This window comes from Staurois parvus, unplaced genomic scaffold (genome assembly GCF_062004578.1).
Source record: "Staurois parvus isolate SC_StPar_1 unplaced genomic scaffold, SC_StPar_1.0 ptg000574l, whole genome shotgun sequence".
In the NCBI taxonomy this organism is placed as follows: Eukaryota; Metazoa; Chordata; class Amphibia; order Anura; family Ranidae; genus Staurois; species Staurois parvus.
Genome location: NW_028318370.1, coordinates 2,276,267 through 2,299,510, shown reverse-complemented (window position 1 = coordinate 2,299,510; position 23,244 = coordinate 2,276,267). Strand labels below are relative to the sequence as shown.

The following is a 23,244-nucleotide window of genomic DNA, read 5'->3' as shown; positions in this document are numbered from 1 at the left end:
TTCTTCCCACTGACCATCAATGTAAGGGGCATTCTTCTCATTGACCACCAATGAAAGGGGCATTCTAACCACTGACCATCAATGTAAGGAGCATTCTTCTCACTGACCACCAATGTAGGGGACATTCTTCTCACTGATCCCCAATGTAAGGAGCATTCTTCTCACTGATCCCCAATGTAAGGAGCATTCTTCTCACTGACCACCAATGTAAGGAGCATTCTAACCACTGACCATCAATGTAAGGGGTATTCTTCTCATTGACCACCAATGTAAGGGGCATTCTAACCACTGACCATCAATGTAAGGAGCATTCTTCCCACTGACCATCAATGTAAGGGGCATTCTTCTCACTGACCACCAATGTAAGGAGCATTCTAACCACTGACCATCAATGTAAGGAACATTCTTCACACTGATCACCAATGTAAGAGGCATGCTTACCACTGACCATCAATGTAAGGGGCATTCTACACACTGGCCAACAATGTATGGGTCATTTCTCCTCCCACTGACCACCAATGTAAATTACATTGTTCTTTCACTGACTACCAATGTAAGGGACACTACAATGGCTACCAAAGTTTATGTATATTTATTTTATCATTACTTTACTAATAATAATTTTGTTATAAAGAGGAGGAGGGGTGTTAAGATATGGTTCTTCAGGGGTTTCAAATACTCTAGGATAGCCTTTATCAACCCTTTTTACCTTAGAGGAACCCCTAAAATACATTTCTGCTCTCGGGGAACCCTTACTAAAGCTAATTCATTGGAGGTCAATGGGGAAAATGCCCCTTACATGGGTGGTTAGTTGGACAAATGCAACTCTCACAGACAGTGGTGATTAGATAACTTACAGACACATGAAAAATACAATTGGGTCAAGCTGCTGGTTTTGCCAAGTGGAATTGGCCCTGGAACTATGCAGACACCATCAGATGTGAGGTCAATCAGCAGCTGAAAGAACCCTTAGTAACCCCTGGAGGAAACATAGGGTTCCACGGAACCCCGGTTGAGAATGGCTGCTCTAGGAATAGCTTTGGTTGTCCTTCCTAACTCTACAGCAACTTAAACAAGATTTCCAAATACCTTCCACTGACTCCCACCACTTCAATTTTAGGCTTCGTTCACATGAGCCAAGTTTGCTCCCACGGAGGATGCATAGGTGTTTCATAACCTAAAAAACTGGAAGTACCACTATTTTATTTTCCAGGGTGTCTACTTTCAGAAAATATATAATATTTTATGCTTTTATTAATCTTTAGGCTTAAAATGATTTTTAACAATATGTACAAATTAATGCAAAAATGGCTCTGGCAACAAAAAGGGTTAACTCTTCCGTATTGCCCAACCGTGGAAATATCAATTTTGGGTGGACTGGCCTCTTAAAGAGATTCTTACACACTGTAACAGTCTAAATATCTGTTTCTCTTTTGTAAAAACTCAGATTATATTTTACTGATTTACTGGAGTGATCTGAAAATAAACTGCCACCTCTTTTCATTGACTTTACAGCCACTTGCCACCCTTTAAGGGTCATATTTGAAAAGACAGAGCGGGGTGTGGACAGCCAGAGGCCTCACCCTCAGAAAACCTTATCAGAAGAATTCAGCAAACAAACCCGAGGATATAAAATGACCCCCAGGGGAGCACGGGCCCTTCGCTGCCAGTCTGAATTCATCATCTAGACCAACAGGAGAGTGTCAGAATGGACCGCAGGATCAGCTGGATCTTGGCCGCTGTGCTGCTGTTAGGGGTCACCTGCTCAGCCCAGAGTAAGTGTTTCATTATAAAACTCTTTGTTTTCTTTACTGATTGTGGATTTACATGCTGAAGTGTCTTCTGTCAAAGATTCCAGGATTTTGCTGCTTAATAAAGTTATAGAACAGATATTATATATAAATATATATATATAAAAATGTTATTTATTTATTACAGGTACTTATATAGAGCTGTCAATTTACGCAGCACTTTCTTTACATATATAGTGTACATTCACAACATATATCTTTATCTCTATATTTGTTTCTCTCTTTAAATATATACATTATGTACGTATGTATGTGTTATATATAATATACTGTATACTCTTTATTTTTGCATTTTTATTATATATATTATATATACTCAATTTTTTGTATATATATATATACACATATATATATATATATATATATATATATATATATGTATATATAAAATAGGCTATGCACCTTGCTCCAGCTACCCAAGCAAGGCTTCCATTAGCTATTCTAATCAATAAAGTAGATGTAAACCCCAGCTGAACAATATTTCATTTGCTAAAGCACTATGTATCATAAACAATTGTTATTTTCAAAAAATAAAATACCATTTTAACCACTTGCCACTTAACCACTTTGAGTAACTAGATACCAAACATGTCATGTTTTCAAATTGCACATGTCTGTGGAATGGCGTCAAGCTGCGAACATTAAATTATCCATAGGCGACACCTTAAAACCCTTTAGGATTACACAGGGTGTCTGGTACTAGAATGAATGCTCTTGATCTGGCATTCACGGAGATATCTCACATGTGTGGCACGATAGCTGTTTACGCAAACGTACTGATGCATGCAGTCGCCTTTTTGCGAGCACGGAGGGACGGGGGTGCGTTACATTTGTTTAACAAAACATGTAATATTTAATTTATTTTATTTACAAAAAAAATTATGCTGTACATTTACATTTTTTTTATCAACTTTATTACTGTCACAAGGGATGAACAACAACATGGGCAGTGACAGGTCCTCTTTACTGAGAGATCTGGGGTGCATTAGACCCCATATGTCTCCTCTTCCCTTATAAGCATCGAATCAAACCGAGATCAGTATGATCCAATGCTTTCCCAAGCCAGCAATGGTTTCTTTACATCTGGCAAAACTAGAAGTGACAAAATATTTGTTGCTTCCGGTTTCTTAGACTGGGGACGTTTCGGTCCTCCTAGATTAAATCCCCCCAACCCCCCCTCCTTGCATAACCGCCTCCAAATTCCCCCTCCTATCACAAATCCTTTCTCTCCACCTAAATCCCCCCTCCCAATCCCCCCCTCCTAGCAAAATCTCCCTCCAATCCCCCCTCCTAACTCAAATCCCCCCAAGCCCCTTTTCCTAGAACAAATTCCCTCCCCCCACTCCACTCTCCTAGCACAACCCCCAACCCCACCTCCTAGCACAACCCCCCCCTCCTGGCACAACCACAACCACCCCCATCCCCTCTCCTAGCACAAATACCCCCCCAATCTCTGCTCCTAACACAAATTCCCCCAATTCCCTCTCCTAGCTCAAATTCCTACCCAGGGGCGGACTGACCATTTGGAAACTCGGGCACTGCCCGAGGGCCCGGGGTCAGTAGGGGGCATCTCATGGAAACGCTGCAGAAAAGCATGTATTGCGTTTTTATTGCGTTTTGCATTTTAAATCTGCCTAACAACAAGAAAAAAAAATGCAAAATGCGTCAAAAACGCAGGTGCAAAAATACAAAATGCAACGCAAAACGCAATGAAGAAATGGCTCAAATGCATCCTGCATAGGTGTGAACCTAGACTAAAGCAGGAGGCAAAAAGTTACATTACCAGGGGCGGACTGACCATTTGGAAACTCGAGCACTGCCCGAGGACCCGGGGTCAGTAGGGGGCCCCATGAGATGCCCCTGGTACCTTTTTCATACCTTTTTTGAGTTTGGGCAAGGACACAGGGGCCCCATGATCCCCTATTGCCTGGGGGCCCCATGAGTTGTCAGTCCGCCCCTGTTCCTATCCAATCTCTCTTCCCAGCACAATTTCCCCCAATTCCCATTTCCAGCACCAAACCTTTTCCTTCAATCCCCCCACCTAAGACAAATTCCCCCAAATCCCTCCTCTAGCTAAAACCCCTCCAAATTACCCTTCCCAGCACAAAATACTCTCATCTTACCCAAATCCCCCCTCCTTTTAGCACAAACCCACTCCAACCCCTTCGCCCTATCCCCCACACCTCCCTCCTACTCCTAGCACATACTATATCCCCCCATTCCTTCTCCTAGCACAAATCCCCCCCCCCCCCATCATCCCCATTACCTTTCACAGCACAAATAGGCCCTATCCTCCCTCCTGCACAAACCTCTCATCTCAGCACAAGCTCTTTCATTGTGTATAGTTCCCCCGCCTGTAAGCTCCCCCCAACCCACCTCCCTCCAAACTTACAGGCGGAAAAAACAGGTAGAGGTGCAGGTTGTGCTCTCACTCCTGTCAGTGGAGAGATCCTCCATACAGCAGATGATACAGAATCACCCTGGGATCAGCCTGTACACAGTTTGATTACCCTGCCCCCTATCTCCTCCAATGACAGCTCATCTCTCAGCAGCAGGGAGCCAGGGAATGAATCAAACACTGAATATGTAGATGAACGAGCCTGTGTCATCTGCTTTATGGAGGATCGCTCCAATGAAAGGAGAGGAGAGCACAGCCCGCACCTCCCCCCTCTCTCCTGTAATTTCTCCTTTGCAGGCTTCACTGCTCCAGGCTGCTCTCCACTTGCCCGAGCTGTGAGTGAGTGGATTGGGGAAGGCACTAACACCCCGGTCACATCAAAGCCGATTTTGAAGTCGTGCGACTCACAGTGAAGTCGCACGATTTCAAAGTCAGGTGACTTGCCGATTTGAGGTGCGATTTGCAAGACATCGGACACAGATGTCTATGCAAATTGCACCAAAATTAGTGCATGCAGTACTTTAGAAATTGGTGCGGCTCCGACCATGTCAGAACCGCACCAATATGTCTGCTCCAATAGCGGACAATAGGGTGCGATTTGGCATACGATTTGCAAGTTGCATGGCATGCAAACTGCATGCCAAGTCGCACTCGATGTGACCTAGGTGTAAGAGGCCATTTACATTGACCATGGAAAGACCAGCCTGAGAGGGTACAACTAAAATCTTGGGGGGGGGGAAGTACCCCCTGGAGTCAGCCATGGTGGAGAGTAGGGAAACCGGTGGCCTGTTGCTGTGCCCAAGGTGGCAGTGCGCCCTAGGCGGCTGCCTAGTTTTCCTAGTTGTAGCGCTCCCCCGGTGGAGGCTACAAGCGGCCTTGCCAACACTCATTGCACAGGCATGGTCCACCATAGTCACTATCGGGAAGTCAATACAGAGAAACGATGTTCAGCCAACGCTGGACTGAGCACATGTAGACAGGAAACAGGTGAAAAAGACTGGAAGAGATCATCGGCACCGGGATGGAAAAAAGTACGAAAAATTGTGAAAACAGTTTTTTTTGTAATGGAAATCAACATGGCAATTGCATATGGTACACTGTGCTTTAGCAAACTAAAACCAGTTAGGGTTTACTTTATTGCAAATCTTAATTCATCTTATAGATCCAATTTTATTATCAATGTCCAAATCCAAAACCGAGTTTCTTGTCTTCCCCCCAGCCCGGACCCCACTCCCCATTGACTTCTCCATCACATCCAACAACGCCAATATCAAACCCGCCCTGCAGGCCAGAGTACTTGGTGTCATTCTGGACTCCAACCTATCCTTCCAGCCCCAAGTCCAATCTTTAACAAACTCATGCAGACTCCACCTCCGCAACATCGCCAAAATCCGCACGTTCCTAACCCCAGAAACCACTAAACAGCTCATCCACTCCCTCATCATATCACGACTCGACTACTGCAACTCCCTCCTCACTGGCCTGCCTCGCCGCTGGCTATCCCCGCTTCAGTCCATCCTGAATACGGCAGCCAGACTCATTCACCTTTCCAACCGCTCCGTCTCCACCACCCCCCTCTGCCAATCCCTCCACTGGCTTCCGATTGCGCAATGGATCAAATTCAAAATCCTAACATTGACGTACAAAGCCGTCCACCATACTGCCCCGAACTACATCACTGACCTAATATCCAAGTACCGCCCAGCACGCACACTCCGCTCCTCACAAGACCTCCTTCTCTCTAGTTCCCTGGTCTCCTCCTCCCATGCCCGCCTCCAGGACTTCTCCAGGGTGTCACCCATCCTCTGGAACTCCGTGCCCAAACCCATCAGATTATCACCTACTCTCCTCTCCTTTAGGCGCACCCTGAAAACCCATCTCTTCAGGGAAGCCTACCCCACCCCCTGCTAACTTGACCGACCTCCTCCACTCTTCCTACCACTCCATCCCCCACAGCTATCTCCTCCTGTACCACCATCCCCTCCCTCCTAGATTGTAAACTCCAAAGAGCAGGGCTCTCGATCCCCTCATGTTTTGCATTGTATTGGTATTGTTCTGACACATGTTCTGTCCCCCTTTGTAATGTACAGCGCTGAGCGAACTATTGGCGCTTTATAAATACTGTATAATAATAATAATAATAATGTGCTTCAATGTTGCCAACGCTCTTTTTTTGTAAAGGAAACTTGTAGAGAGGAAGTAAAGCCTGGTACACATGATGAGAATATCGGATGAATGATCGTCGGTTTTTTTTTTGGATGCTAGTCTCATATCAAAAATGAAGAGGTTACTAAAGTTACAAAAATTCTGGCACGACAGAATACAACTTTGGAAGTGATGTCATGTATTGTATTGTATTATAATGTATTCTTTAATTTCCGAGCATATGCGATCTTGGTCACTCAATTTTTATCAGACGAATACTGAACTGTTTAACGGAAATCGTTCGTTCTGTTATTGCACGAGAAAAATTTTCGTGTTTGTCCTTTCAGATAAGTTCACATGAACTGTCATGACCAGCTCTCTAAAGCTGTGTACTAATGATCAGATTATCAGGATCGCTCCGAAAGAAGTATTTTTCATCCAGTTTTCTCATCTTGTGTACTAGGTTTAAGGCAGATTGATGACCTCTCTTCAAAATATTATTTATCTTATGTTTTGTGCCCGATGATTATATGATAGAACCAGGGGCGGACTGACAATTTATGGGGCCCCCGGGCAATAGGGGATCATGGGGCCCCTGTGTCCTTGCCCAATCTCAAAAAAGCCTATGAAAAAGGTACCAGGGGCATCTCATGGGGCCCCCTACTGACCCCAGGCCCTCGGGCAGTGCCGAGTTTCCAAATGGTCAGTCCACCCCTGGATAGAACACATCAACAGCATCCCTTTAGGTGTGCATGCTCAAACAACTGATCAGCAGATTGCACAGCTAAACACAGCCAGTGGCCATCAGGGAGAAACATGAACATCTAAAGGGATCCTAGGAATGTTTTTTCACATAACACTCTTAAAAGGAGATCTGAGGCAGGGTGCTGCGACAATTACATGAGCCTGCCAGTGCCTCCCACCAAATTCAGTGTAAAGACAAGTGGACAGACCCAAGTAATGGCATCCCTGTGTCTCAAAAGAGTTATTTCTAAAAAACAAAATGATTTGAATAAAAAATGTTACTTGCATGCTGATCTGGAAGGAAGGAGGGTGGAACAGAGGGAAGGCATCTGTGTATATGCTTTAACATACTTTCTGTCTTAGGGTGACAATGCTGCTCCTCCATAGGTATAGTAGTGAGTGCTGTCACCCTAAGACAGGAAGCATGTTACTGACAGGATCACCAGGTAAAAAAAAAAGCCCAAAGCTGCAGTTTATTAATTTGTTTTTGTTGTTGGGTTTGGATACATTTTAACAGTTGGTGAGATAAGAATGGGAGTGCACTGTTTTAAGAGTGTCACCTGACTCATAGACTTACATTGTGAGAAGGAACAGTAAAATGCAACCACTGTTTCCAGTGCAGACGTTTAGGTTTATAACCTCTTCTTCCGAATGAAGGCTACAGCGCGGTCGGCTAGTTCTGGGAGGGCGTCATATGACGTCCTCCCTGAACGTGCCCCCCCCCCCACGCCCTCACTGGCGTGCACCTGGCGCTTCCTTTAATTGCTATATCCTATGGACACAGCTGATCACATGACACAGTAAAGGGCCAATCACAGCGGCCTTTTATCACATGATCAGCTGTGTCCAATCACAGCTGATCACAATGTACATACACTTGCCGGTTATAGACAATATGCTGTGACAGCGTGAGGAAAGTACTGCAGATAACCTGCAACTGTGAACGGATTCATCTACATTGATAATCAGGGTCATGAATATCAGTGTCTTGATTATCAGTGCAGCCCCAAAAGTGCCCAACAGTGCTGTCCATCAGTGCCCAGAAGTGCTGCCCATCAGTGCCCATCAGTGCTGCCAATCTGTGCCCTTTGGTGCCACCAGTCATTTCCATCAGTCAGTGCCACATTTTAGCCCCGGTTCACATATATGCGGCCGAGCGGGCCGCGTTTTGCGCAGGCACAAGAGCCCATTCATTTGAATGGGCTCCCGTGCCCCGTGACACGCAGGGAAGAAGTCCCTACACTTCTTTGGAAACCAGAGCCCGCACGGGAACCTCGGTTCCCAGTACGGTTGCGATTTCCAGTGCGGGCGGCGTGTCATTAAAATTATTGGCACCCGCCTGCGGGTCCGCATTCTTCTGTGCGGGTGGTGCGGCTGCACAGATTTGTGTGCGGATCCGCAGCGGCACCACCCTCACAGATGTGAACCTAGCCTTAGTGTTGCTTATCAGTGCCAATCATTGCCGCATATCAGTGCCCATCAGTGCAGCATATCAGTGCAGCCGCATCAGTGCCTCCTCATCAATGCTCACCAGTGCCGCCTTATCAGTGCAGTCTATTAGTGCCCATCAGTGCTGCCTATCAGTGCTGCCTCATCAGTGCCCATCAGTCCTACTTATCAGTGCCACCTCATCAGTGCTGCCTATCATTGCAGCCTCACGAACGCACATCAGTGAAGGAGAAAAATTACCTGTTTTCAAAATTTTATAATAGAAACAAAGAAAAACTTTTTTTTCAAAATTTTCAGTCTTTTTTTGTTTATAGTGCAAAAAATAAAACACCCCAATGGTTATTAAATGGCACCAAAAGAAAGCTCTATTTGTGTGAAAAAAATGATAAAATTTTCATATGGGTACAGTGTTGCATGACTGCGCAATTGTCATTCAAAGTGCGACAGTGCGAAAGGTGAAAATTGGCCTGGGCAGGAAGGGGGTATAAGTGCCCGGTAGGCGAGGGGTTAAAGAAGAATTCTAGGTATGGTAAGTTGCGTTGGTCCAGCTTGGGCCTATGTAAGTATGCCTGTGTCATACCTGTGGGATCCCTGTGGAATTGTAGGATTGTAACTACATAAAAATTGTCATACCTATGTTGACTGAATGTGAAGTAATTATGCCCACCCTCAGGTACATATATAATTACTGTCTCTTCTATACACTTTTTCAAGATATTGAAAACATTTACAAACGTTAATATGTGCATATACATCAATCTGATCCCTTCTATAGATATATATGAATATCCAAACACAATTAAAACTACTAATAATCTCCTTTAAAAGATGAATAATTAATAAATTGATCACCCATAGCGTCAGTGTGATTTTATTTGCTATGACAATTGGGCCAGCTTTGTCTCATCTCTTTTTTTCATGTTCTTTTCATAGATTCCGCTCAGTGTTCCGTCGAACCGAAAGCTCGAACAAACTGCGGATATCCTGGGATCTCCCCAGCTCTCTGCCAGGAAAGAGGATGCTGCTTTGACTCCAGCATTGCTGGGGTGATCTGGTGCTTTGAGCCTGTCGTGGAAGGTAATATGACTTCTGTGTATTAAAGTGCATCATAGAATTTTATAACGGGATAAAACACTGTCCTCTATGGCTGCCTTACAGAAGAGGATCTACTGTGTGTTAAAAGCATTTTCTAAGGACAAGTCCCCTAGTTAGGAAAAAAGCAGTGTAAAAAACCTCCTTTAACCTCTTGGCGCGGGCCGCATGCAAATGTGCGGCCTCCCGACGTCTGGGCCTTGACGCCGAGCAGCCGCATATTTGCGTGCAATTAAGAAAAACATGTGCTGAGAGCGCGCACCCTGCCCGCTCCCAGCACACATTATTATTATATATTATTATTATATAGTATTTATATAGCGCCAACAGTTTGCTCAGCGCTGTACATTATAAAGAGAGACAATACACAAGACAGTACAGTAACAATACGATTCAATACACGAGGGGTTCGAGGTCAGATCCAGCGACCAAATCAATACTATACCATCATACCTATGGAAGACCTCCACCTACGACCACAGAAAACTTGCTTTCCTCAACAAGTTAAAAAAACAACTCTCCTACCCATCAAATCCAGTCAACAATCAACAAAATGATTACTATATCATCTCTAAATGTTCGTGGCCTCAACTTCCCCTTCAAGAGGTCCCTACTCCTGAAAGAAACTCGCTCACTACACGCCGACGTACTTTTTCTACAGGAAACACACTTCGCATCAACCAAAGCTCCTAAATTCCATATGCAACACTTCTCCCATGTATACATGGCAACGAATCCCAAGAAAAAAAATGGTGTAATTACAGCCATAAAGGACTCCCTCTGATTCCACCACATCTCAGAAACAGCAGACCCTCAAGGTCGCTATCATATCTTGATCTGCAGGATCAACAAAATTCTATATACCCTGATCAATTTCTATGGCCCTAATACCAACCAACTTCAATTCTACAACAAACTACAAGCAATCATCTCCTCCCAAAAACAAGGCAGACTTCTCATCGGCAGAGATTTCAACATCATCGGTAGAGATGAGCGAATTATTCAAAAATTCGATTCGACTGATTCGCCGAATTTGAGGAAGAAATTCGATTCGATGCGAATTAATTCGCTACGAATTTAACTTATTAAAAGGGTTTCTAGGCTTCAGAGAGCCTTTAAATTAGTGCAGAACACTGTACCTTTAATTTAAATGCCCTTGGAGATGAGGAAGGAGAAGGAGAAGGAGAAGGAGAAGGATGAGAAGAAGGAGAAGGATGAGAAGAAGGAGAAGGAGAAGGATGAGAAGAAGGAGAAGGATGAGAAGAAGGAGAAGGAGAAGGAGAAGGATGAGAAGAAGGAGAAGGATGAGAAGATGGAGAAGGAGAAGGATGAGAAGAAGGAGAAGGAGAAGGATGAGAAGAAGGAGAAGGAGAAGGATGAGAAGAAGGAGAAGGAGAAGGATGAGAAGAAGGAGAAGGAGAAGGATGAGAAGAAGGAGAAGGAGAAGGATGAGAAGAAGGAGAAGGATGAGAAGAAGGAGAAGGATGAGAAGAAGAAGAAGGATGAGAAGAAGGATGAGAAGAAGGAGAAGGATGAGAAGAAGGAGAAGGATGAGAAGAAGGATGAGAAGAAGGAGAAGGATGAGAAGAAGGAGAAGGATGAGAAGAAGGAGAAGGATGAGAAGAAGAAGAAGGATGAGAAGAAGGAGAAGGATGAGAAGAAGGAGAAGGATGAGAAGAAGGAGAAGGATGAGAAGAAGGAGAAGGAGAAGGATGAGAAGAAGGAGAAGAAGGATGAGAAGAAGGAGAAGGATGAGAAGAAGGAGAAGGATGAGAAGAAGGATGAGAAGAAGGAGAAGGATGAGAAGAAGGAGATGGATGAGAAGAAGGAGAAGGATGAGAAGAAGGAGAAGGATGAGAAGAAGGAGAAGGATGAGAAGAAGGAGAAGGATGAGACGAAGGAGAAGGAGAAGGAGAAGGATGAGAAGAAGGAGAAGGAGAAGGATGAGAAGATGGAGAAGGAGAAGGATGAGAAGAAGGAGAAGGAGAAGGATGAGAAGAAGGAGAAGGAGAAGGATGAGAAGAAGGAGAAGGAGAAGGATGAGAAGAAGGAGAAGGAGAAGGATGAGAAGAAGGAGAAGGAGAAGGATGAGAAGAAGGATGAGAAGAAGGATGAGAAGAAGGAGAAGGAGAAGGATGAGAAGAAGGAGAAGGATGAGAAGAAGGATGAGAAGAAGGAGAAGGAGAAGGATGAGAAGAAGGAGAAGGAGAAGGAAACAAATAGATACAATGTTTCAACCGCTGTATGGAGGGAATGTCACAGAACTGTCAGAAATAGCCTATTTCTGACAGTTCTGTGACATTCACTCCATACAGCGGATTCAACCGCTGTATGGAGGGAATGTCACAGAACTGTCAGAAATAGCCTATTTCTGACAGTTCTGTGACATTCCCTCCATACAGCGGTTGAAACATTGTAACCGCTGTATGGAGGGAATGTCATAGAACTGTCAGAAATAGCCTATTTCTGACAGTTCTGTGACATTCACTCCATACAGCCGGCTTTGCCGGCTTGGAATGAGAAGAAGGATGAGAAGAAGGAGAAGGATGAGAAGAAGGAGAAGGAGAAGGAGAAGGATGAGAAGAAGGAGAAGGAGAAGGATGAGAAGATGAAGAAGGATGAGAAGAAGGAGAAGGAGAAGGATGAGAAGAAGGAGAAGGAGAAGGATGAGAAGAAGGAGAAGGAGAAGGATGAGAAGAAGGAGAAGGAGAAGGATGAGAAGAAGGAGAAGGATGAGAAGAAGGAGAAGGATGAGAAGAAGGAGAAGGAGAAGGATGAGAAGAAGGAGAAGGATGAGAAGAAGGAGAAGGATGAGAAGAAGGATGAGAAGAAGGAGAAGGATGAGAAGAAGGAGAAGGAGAAGGATGAGAAGAAGGAGAACAAAGGATGTTTCCATAAATGGAAACAAATAGATACAATGTTTCAACCGCTGTATGAAGGGAATGTCACAGAACTGTCAGAAATAGCGGAGCTCTGCAGATACACTTAGCGGAGCTCTGCAGATACAATTTTTGCCGGCTTGGAATTCTTCTTATTTTAATCCTACTTCTTCTTCTTCATCCTCATCCTCTTCTTCTTCTTCTGAGGATGAGGATGAAGAAGAAGAAGAAGAAGTAGGATGAAAATAAGAAGAATTCCAAACCGGCAAAAAGTGTATCTGCAGAGCTCCTCTAAGTGTATCTGCAGAATAGAGGAGCTCTGCAGATACACTTTTTGCCGGCTTGGAATTCTTCTTATTTTCATCCTACTTCTTCTTCTTCATCCTCATCCTCAGAAGAAGAAGAAGAGGATGAGGATGAGGATGAAGAGGAAGAAGAAGAAGAAGAAGTAGGATGAAAATAAGAAGAATTCCAAGCCGGCAAAAAGTGTATCTGCAGAGCTCCTCTATTCTGCAGATACACTTAGAGGAGCTCTGCAGATACACTTTTTGCCGGCTTGGAATTCTTCTTATTTTCATCCTACTTCTCCTTCTTCTTCTTCTTCTTCATCCTCATCCTCATCCTCTTCTTCTTCTTCTGAGGATGAGGATGAAGAAGAAGAAGAAGAAGAAGTAGGATGAAAATAAGAAGAATTCCAAGCCGGCAAAAAGTGTATCTGCAGAGCTCCTCTAAGTGTATCTGCAGAATAGAGGAGCTCTGCAGATACACTTTTTGCCGGCTTGGAATTCTTCTTATTTTCATCCTACTTCTTCTTCTTCTTCTTCATCCTCAGAAGAAGAAGAAGAGGATGAGGATGAGGATGAAGAGGAAGAAGAAGAAGAAGAAGAAGAAGTAGGATGAAAATAAGAAGAATTCCAAGCCGGCAAAAAGTGTATCTGCAGAGCTCCTCTATTCTGCAGATACACTTAGAGGAGCTCTGCAGATACACTTTTTGCCGGTTTGGAATTCTTCTTATTTTCATCCTACTTCTTCTTCTTCTTCTTCTTCCTCTTCATCCTCATCCTCATCCTCTTCTTCTTCTTCTGAGGATGAGGATGAAGAAGAAGAAGAAGTAGGATGAAAATAAGAATAATTCCAAACCGGCAAAAAGTGTATCTGCAGAGTTCCTCTATTTCTGACAGTTCTCTGACTTTCACATTTACAGCGGTTGAAACATTGTATCTGTTTCCGAATAAAAACATCTGTATCCTAAATGGAAACAAATAGATACAATGTTTCAACCGCTGTACATGTGAAGGAACTGTCAGAGAACTGTCAGAAATAGCGGAGCTCTCTGCAGGGACACTTTTGCCGGCTGATCGGGAAAAATCCGATTCGCGCACCCGAAGTAGGCTAATATTCGGATTCGACGCGAATCGAATTTTTCTTGAAATTCGAATCGAATTCCACTTCGCCTGGTTCGATTCGCTCATCTCTAATCATCGGCAACCCACTTCTGGACTCTTCCTCCAACAAACGCTCCTCCAAACATACCTTCAACCACTTTTTACATAACAACGATCCCTATGACATCTGGGCTGCCAACACAGGACAGAAAAAGATTACACCTACTACTCCCCATCCCACTTATCCTACTCCAGAATTGATTTCTTCATCACAGACAAATGGACCCTACAACATATAACCTCCTCAAAAATTGGCACCATAACATGGTCAGACCACGCTCCAATCAACATTACCCTCGACAATAAGCAACACTCTTCGATCTCTCAAATTTGGAGACTGAACTCGTCAATACTGAAGAACCAGACGACAAAAAACGCATACTGGATGCGCACAACATGTTTTTTGAACTTAGCGACACACATGATATCTCTTTACCCACATTATGGTCCACTTACAAAGCATAGATGAGAGGTATCCTCATACAATTAAATTCCCACATCAAACAAAGAACCCAACAAATTGACCAACTTCTCATGTCAATTAAACTTAAAGAAGAAATGAACAAAAAAAACCCCAAGTCCTTCCACATCTACTTCCCTCGCCTCAGACAGAAATAAACTTCGATCCATTCTACTCTACCAATACAACCTTGACCTACAAAAAACAAAGGCAAAACTCTATTCTCTAGGCAATAAGGCAAATTCACTACTAACTAAAATAATCAAACAAAGACGCCTAAAATCCAAAATTTCCTCAATTCAACATCCAACTACCCACATCTCTCTCACAAATCCACAAGAAATAGCTAACGCCTTTGCGACATACTACCAAAATTTATATAATCTTAAAAATGACCCAGACACTACCCAACCAACAATCACGTCCATGCAAAAATTTCTAAACTCAACCAAACTCCCCCAACTTGCCCCATCCCAACTAACTGCTATCTCCACTCCAATTTCTCCCAAGGAAATAGAAAAAACCATCAAAACTCTCCCACTTAATAAATCACCAGGAAACGATGGTTTCACTAATTAATTTTACAAAATATTCGCCTCCGACCTCTCACGATATCTGACCAAACTCTTCAACCATGCTGCCTCTACAGGCACATTTCCCAAGGAAATGTTACAGTCCATAATTACGACTATACCGAAACCCGGCAAAGATCCACAAATTGTCCAGAACTATAGACCAATATCATTACTCAATACAGACATAAAACTTTACGCCAAAATAATAGCCCAAATGCTCCTCCCCTACCTCACTACATTAATACACCCAGACCAAGTAGGATTCATCCCAGGCCGCCAAGCACCAGACGCAACTAGAAGACTTATATCCCTTCTCCACAACCTAGAACTCACCAAACAACCCTCCCTATTACTATCCTTAGACGCAGAAAAAGCATTCGATTGAATACAATGGCAATTTATGCAATTAACCCTATAAAGATTCGGCATCACAGGCTGGATGCTGTCGGCCATTCTATCCCTCTACACCAACCCTTCAGCCAGAGTATTAACAGATGGAACATTATCAGACCCCTTCAACATCTCAAACTGCACTAGACAAGGCTGCCCATTATCCCCCATAATATTCACACTACTCATTGAACCCTTAGCCTCGAAACTCAGAGACGATCCAACATTTACCGGAATCACTCACCTCAACACAGAACATAAAATCAGTTTATTCGCGGATGACATCATACTGATGGTAACTAACCCACACAAATCCCTCCAGAAAATTCGCACAAATCTCCAAAATTTCTTATTACAAACTTAACGAACCCAAATCCTCCATCTTAAATCTCCATACGCCAATTCAAACTCAAACAATACTAGCCAAACAATTCCCCTTCTCTTGGGAGCAACACATTATTCCTTACTTAGGAATCAGACTCACCGCAACAACAGACCAACTATATTCCTCAAATCACAAGCTACTACTTGAAACCATTCCTCAAGAAGATGCCTCACTCCGTACCTCAACTCTCCAAACTGGGACGGGTAGCGACTTTGAAAATGTACATATTACCCAAAATCCTGTACATATTCCACATACTCCCCGTTCCCATTCCCAGTATCTTTTTCTTTAAACTACAGGCAACTTTTTCTAACTTCCTCTGGAATTCCAAAAAACCCAGATGCACCACAAATCTCTTAATATGCCCAACTTCTAGAGTAGGAGCAGGCCTTCCACACCTACAATCTTACTACAATGCAACTCTTCTTGACCAAATACACTTTTGGTGGCACCCAACAAAAGAAAAAAATTTGGTCCACAATGGAAACACTCCCATTTCTCCCGCTCATACCACAAAACCTACTCTTAATACTGCCAACACCTCACACCAAATGTCAACTAAAACACCCATGTATCCAAGCCTCCCTACAAGCCTGGTACGACCTCCTAACTACTAAATTCGCTTATACTAAACATATCCCCACCCCAATAAACATACTACACTTCATTACCCCCTCCTTAAATTTACTACAATGGGAAAATTGTGGCCTAATTAACATAAAGGACCTCTACACGGACCACAAACTAAAATCTTTCCAGATCCTTCAAGACAAATTTGGTCTGCCCACCACTGAATACTTCACCTACATGAGAATGGCTCACTGCTTACAAACAAAAAATATACCTCACTTCACGAGAATTCCTACCACTGCATACCTTTTCTTTAACAAATCACAATACCCGGGTAAAGGTATTTCCACCTTCTACACATACACAATAAATTCGCAATTTATCCTACAAACTACATCCCTAACTAATTGGGAGAAAACCCTCTCACAACCAATAACAACACAATCGTGGGAAAAAGCTTTCAACATCACCCATAAATCTTCTCAATGTAGCTCTCATTGGGAATCGTACCTAAAAATTCTTTATCAATGGTACCTAACACTTGCTAAACTCTCCCTATACTACCCACAACATTCCTCCTCTTGCTGGAGACAATTCGGAGAAATAGGCTCAATACTTCACACACTATGGGCATGCAAATCACTCAGATCCTTCTGGAATAGCGTCTTCCAATTGATTTTGACACTATCCAATACCTCAATAACCCCGAGCGCCGCTTTTGCACTCCTTCACATCGGAATTGACAACTTCCCCCGCGACTCCCGTACCATCATTATCCACATACTGTCTGCGGCTAAAATCAATATCACTAAATTATGCAATACTACTAAGATCCCTTCTGTCACATCAGTGATAATAGACCTCAATTTTCAATGTGACATGGAAAGAAGATCCGCCCTTAACAACTCCACCCACCATACATTTATTTTCCATTGGTCTCGCTGGCTACAAAATCCAAATTGCTCTGTAAAATACTGATAACCTAATTGTAAACTATCCTGACCACTATGTTTAGACTGGTTGCACCCACCCTCCCCCTCCCTATCCTCCCCTTCATCCCATCTCTCTCCTTGTTCTCCATCCCTTCCCGATCACCTACACATCTCAACACGGTTCAGATTACATCGAGAATACCTCTCATGTTATTGCTATATACACCACCATCTGCCCCAGCCAATTGGTGGGGCATATATTTAATACTATGTTATATTCCCATATTTGCTGATGAACCGTATATGCTTACTATGTTATCTCATAAAACCTTCAATAAAAATGATTGAAATTAAAATCCTTAAAGGGCCGGGAGGCGCCGGTACCAAGGGCTTAAAGAGACCCTGCCACCAGACAATTTATTTCAACAAAAGTCTTCCCATAACCATTTGCCCTCCAAAAGATTTACCCCCCCCCCCCCTTTATGACCAGACCATTTTTTGCTATACAGCACTGCGCTACTTTAACTTTAACTGGTCATGCAACACTGCACCCAAATGAAATTTAGATCATTTTTTCACACAAATAGAGCTTTCTTTTGGTGGTATTTGATCACCACTGGGTTTTTATTTTTTGCACTATAAAAGCAAAAAGATTGAAAAGTTTGAAAAAAAAACTATTTTATTTTCTATAAAATATATCCCATTTAAAAACATGTCTTCATAAATTTAGGCCAAAATGTATTCTGCTACATGTCTTTGGTAGAAAAAAATCCCAATTAGTGTATAATAATTGGTTTGCATGAAAATGATAGCATCTTTCAATACTAGTAATGGCGGCAATCAGTGACTTATAGCAGGGCTGTGATATTATGGTAGCCATTCTGACACTAACTGACACTGGGTGGGAACTGACTAACTGTCACTGACATGACCAGTGACACTTATACAGTGATCAGTGCTAATAATATGCACTGAAACTGTACTAATGACACTGGGCAGCATGAGGTTAACATCTGTGGCAATCAAAGGGTCAACTGTGTGCCTAACTATGGGATTGATTTACTAAAGGAAAATAGACTGTGCACTTTGCAAATTGCTGTTGTGCTCTGCAAGTGCAGTTGCTCCAGAGCTTAGAAAATAAGGTAAAGCTTCACTTTTGTAAAGAATACCCAATCACGTGCAAGAAAAATAAAAAAACAGAAAGAATACCCAATCACATGCAAGAAAAATAAAAAAACTGAATTTTTGTTTGCACATGATTGGATAATGGAAGTCAGCAGAGCTAATGCTCATTTACTAGGCTTTGGAGCAACTGCTCTTGCAGAGTGCAACCGAACTTTGCAAAGTGCACAGTCCATTTGCCTTTAGTAAATCAACCACACTGTGTAATATGTTGACTGTGTGCCTTTTTACTAGGGGATGTTACAGTTTTTGTCTCCCTAGAAAGCAGGGAGACAAAAACTGTCATATCCCTACTGTCAGCAGAGAGATGTGTTGCTTACCAACACAAATCTCTCTCCTCTCGCCAGCTGAATCACTGGCGGGGACCCGCTGACCATGAATCATTGACCGGGACCCACTGAATGGCATGTCAGAGAGCCAATGACAGTGTGGGTAGGCTGACGCCCCCTAACCGGAAAAACAAAATTACGTATATATATGTGATTGTGTACAGGCGGTTTTATCTGCAATTAATATACTTTATACATGTTATTTACCTTTAAAATCCTCCCTTATGTAGACATTTAAAAGTCATGTAGAGCGAATTAAAAAGGCATTTATGGAAAGGAGAAACACTTCAAGTAAGCATTTAGAGTGCTTGAGTTTTCTTTGCTTTCACTTGCAATTTTTTTAAAGCTATTGACAGGGTCATTGTTATCACCACATTTATGACAGAGAGGTGGACTTTTCTGGAGTGTTTATAAATGGCAATCCAGAAAACACATTTATGTGTTTAGTTCATCCTGTGTAAGCCTGTGATCGAACTGTCAATACAAAACTCACATCAATCAGAGTGGCTCTGTGCCTGGTGACCACTGTGATGGCCAATCACAGCAATAACAAATGTAAACACTCCCTGTGTTTACATTTGAGAGCCTTCCTCTTTCTCCTCCATCAACACTTTTCTACCAATCCTTGTGAGTAACACGGCTCCCACTGATCACCATCAATGGGGAACATGAGGAAAACTGAACATCAAGGGGGCATGTTGACCAAAAAGCGGGCGCCTTGACCACCAGTGTTATGTGGGAAAAACACCACTCACCACAAAATGGTGTTATGGGATACTGACTGCTGATCAACATTTGAGGGGACACTCACCACTGACCAACACCGTAAAGGAGTGCTGAAACCAGCATGCTGTTCTTTGCATTACTTAGTCCTGATTCTGTACTCTGCTGCATGGTATACTCTATGTACTAATCTAAACGTACGTAAAACATTTGTGGGGCATTTTAGGGCAGCAAGAAATGTGATAGGCAGTAAGAACATTGGGGATTTTTTTCAAGATTTGTGGTCTTTTTTTAATGCAGTTAATAATATAAAACAGTGGTTATTACCATCAATGGAAAGCTTCAGCTGACATCTTCCTCAGGAAGGGATTGACAATGACAAGATATGGGACTATCCTGGAAAATCTGGGACAGCATGTTGGAATTTCTTATATGCAATAGTGTTCCATGGCAAATCCGAGACAGTTGGCATGTTGGCATTCCCTATATGGGAATGATGTGAAATGCATCAATGAGCATGTGGTTGGAAGTTGTTTCTAGGTGAACTCTTGCCAACTTTTTTTTGGACGGGAGGATATTAAAACTTCTGTCAGAGTATTAATATCCTCCCTAAAAAGTTGTCACTGGAGTTAAGCCTTAATCGATTTCTAATCATATATCCATCGATGCATTTCACACCATTCCCAACTGTCCCAGATTTGTCAGGACACACCACCTTCTCCAAATGAGCAATCATAATGTAACAACTGCCCTGGATTTGCCAGGACAGTCACACATCTTGGCCCTCTGTCCTGCCATTGCTGTGTCCTGGGATATGAGCCGGAATCACAACATTTACCCTATTTGAGTTATTGAACAAATGAAGTAACTCAAAAAGACATTTAATCTGGGAATCAGGGCCATGAGTACGCATATTTAGAGGTGGGGTCTGGTTGAGACCAACACAGAAAGTGGGTGTGATTTAGGCACTCCTTACTGGGAAGGGTGGATGAAACGCAGACTGTGACCAGGACTAACAGTGTCCCAGGATCCAGTACCGCAATTTTGGTAAGGTTTTTGTTTCTAGCCAACACAGATTCAGGCAGAGGAAAGTAAAGCTCTTTTTTTTTTATTTAGAAAATTGATGTTTATATCCATTTCATTATTACTTTACTAATTTATATATTTATTTTATACCCAGAATGCACCCTTTAATCCTGGACAATGCACTGAAGCAAACCTGTCACCTGTATGTCCGCACCTTGTTTCATCTGAATACTGAATGAAAGTATGAAGAATAAGAAAAAAAATCTGAATTCTTTTTCCTAATAAAACTTTCATTGTCCTACCCAGCTCTTCACAGGAACCAACTTTGTCTATCACCAATGCAGCTCCTCTGTGTCTATGTTTAGTTTTTCCACAGACTGCCTAGTTCCATTTCAGAAAATCTTAGCTACTATCAACTACTTAGCATTTTGCTTTCATATACTAGCAGATCTTTCCCCAAGAATAACAGGTGGGGAACCATTTGCATGTACCCTGTAGGACTTGTATCGAGAAGGAAAGAACTTTCGACCAGTTTTTATATTGGTTTTCCAACAATTACAAGGTAACTATAGTCACTCCGTAAATTAGTGTTAAACCAGCTCTTCTCAACCTTCTTATCCCAGAGGAACCCTTGTTCAGGTCCCTGGAGACCCCTGCTAAAACCAATTCAACAGTGGACTGTAGGACGAATGCCCCTTACATTAGTAGTACATAAGAGGAAGGCTTCCCTTACAGTGGTGGTCAGAACATCAACTTAACAGAGAGTTAAAGAGATCACTGATGTCATGCAATAGCTCGGCCACCAAGTGGTGTTGGTCCTATATAGGCACCAAAAAATGGAAGGCCAGCTGGCCACACGTCAAGGAACCCTTAGCAACTTTGGGAGGAACCTTGGGGTTCCACAGAACCCTCACTGAGAATGGCTGGAGTTTATCTATGTGCATAGTAGATGTAGAATGGGGGCAGAAAAGGACTACTTATGGCCGCCCTTAACATTGTGATGGATCTCTTTCAAATGCATTTCCTCTTCGTGATCTCTGATAAAATTGTAGACTTTGGCAGTCTTTCTTACTTCAGATCCCAAAATTACCAGTTAAAGTTTACCCGTAGAGGAATGTTTACAAGAGTAAAACCAACTTCAGCCAACCAATTTTGTTTTTATGGGACGATGTGGAGAATGGTTAGAACTTCTGTTGGTTTATAAATGATGTCTATGTCCCCTTCAGTTGCTGTTCTATCTGAGACCTATTTCTTGGACTTAGACAGGAAGTAAGGAGAAATCTCTTAAATGTGGACTTAGCAATGATAACATGACCAAGGTTCTTTCCCTTCATGTCCTATTAAAAAAGTTCGGCTTTAAATGAGTTACATATTTTAAAGTAGAAAAACTTCTTAAACAGTACTTGTACTTGCACCTCTTTGGCAGAATCAGTAATTCTGGAAATGTTACCAATTTACATGGTTGTTTTTCTTTCACATGGCTTTCTGTACAACATGCTTGCACTTTAAAAATAAAAAAAAATATTCCTGAGATGTTGGTCAATTGTTTTGTTGTTGTACAGAAGACACTGACTTATTGAACTGAAGACTCCATTATATTAAAATTGCAGCCGGATTGTTATTAGGACTGCCATCTATTGGCCAAATTTAAACCCCAAATTTCCCATTTCTTGGTGGGCATGGCTTACACCAGTGACCCAGCACATGACCTTCTCCACCAAGGTTGCTGAGAAGTTGAAGAGTTTGAAGAGTTTATAGCTCAGTCATAGTACAGCCATAAGGTTAATAGCTCAGCCCAGTCACACCATGCATTTTGAATGGGTCAGCTCACAAACGTGTAGGTATCACATGCTTTTTTCAATGTAATGCATGGAACATAAGCTGTGTGCATTGCAGTGCGCTATAATGCAGGTGCATGTCACTGGACTGCAGATGGTCATTGGGGTGCAATTAAATTTGGATGCAATGCACCTCAATACACATCAGGGGCGGACTGACAACTCATGGGGCCCCCGGGCAATAGGGGATCATGGGTCCCCTGTGTCCTTGGCCAAACTCAAAAAAGCCAATGAAAAAGGTACCAGGGGCATCTCATGGGGCCCCCTACTGACCCTGGGCCCTCGGGCAGTGCCCGAGTTTCCAAATGGTCAGTCCGCCCCTGATACACATCTACAGTGTGTTACCATGCATTGTAGTAAAGCACATTATAAGGTATGTCACGATGCTTGTTACAACAGGAATGGGGGTCCTATGCTCCAGAACAGAACACAGGACACAGAAATGGCTATGCAAGTTTCAAGTTTCTGGAAAGTTCAAGACTTGCTAGAGGCTAATCACCCTCCCCATACATGACAGTACCCAGGCCTGCATCATGGCAGCCACGGAAGCTATACGTTTTTGCCTCCAAGTTAAAGTTGTGGGTACATGTAAAAGCAAGGTTAAAAAAAGGCACAGGCGCCATATATTTGTGAAAGCTTGCTTTGGGCCTGTGTTAACGGGGCTCAGTTGGATTTTGCATTTCCCTAAAAGTCTTGGGAATGAAAAGCAGGTCATAAGGAGGTCAAAAACAAGTCAAAAGACTTGTCAAGGAACTTTGAATGATTTCAGAAGCATCTCAAACTGATGTGATCAACAGTAACCCAAAGTCCATCAACACAGGTCCCTAGTTTGCTTTTTTTTAGCAACCGAACAATTGGCCATTTACCAAAG

At 42.8% G+C, this 23,244-nt stretch overlaps 1 protein-coding gene across 1 annotated transcript; it reads left to right on the top strand.

The window, feature by feature from the left end:
* Window positions 1-1,664: 1,664 nt before the first annotated feature.
* LOC149450448 (trefoil factor 1-like) lies at window positions 1,665-22,066 on the top strand. Its single transcript, XM_089691899.1, has 3 exons — window positions 1,665-1,775; window positions 9,481-9,624; window positions 20,690-22,066. Exons 1-3 carry the CDS (start codon window positions 1,709-1,711, stop codon window positions 20,701-20,703), a joined length of 225 nt encoding a protein of 74 aa, XP_089548025.1. The 5' UTR covers window positions 1,665-1,708; the 3' UTR covers window positions 20,704-22,066.
* The last annotated feature ends 1,178 nt before the right edge of the window (window positions 22,067-23,244 follow it).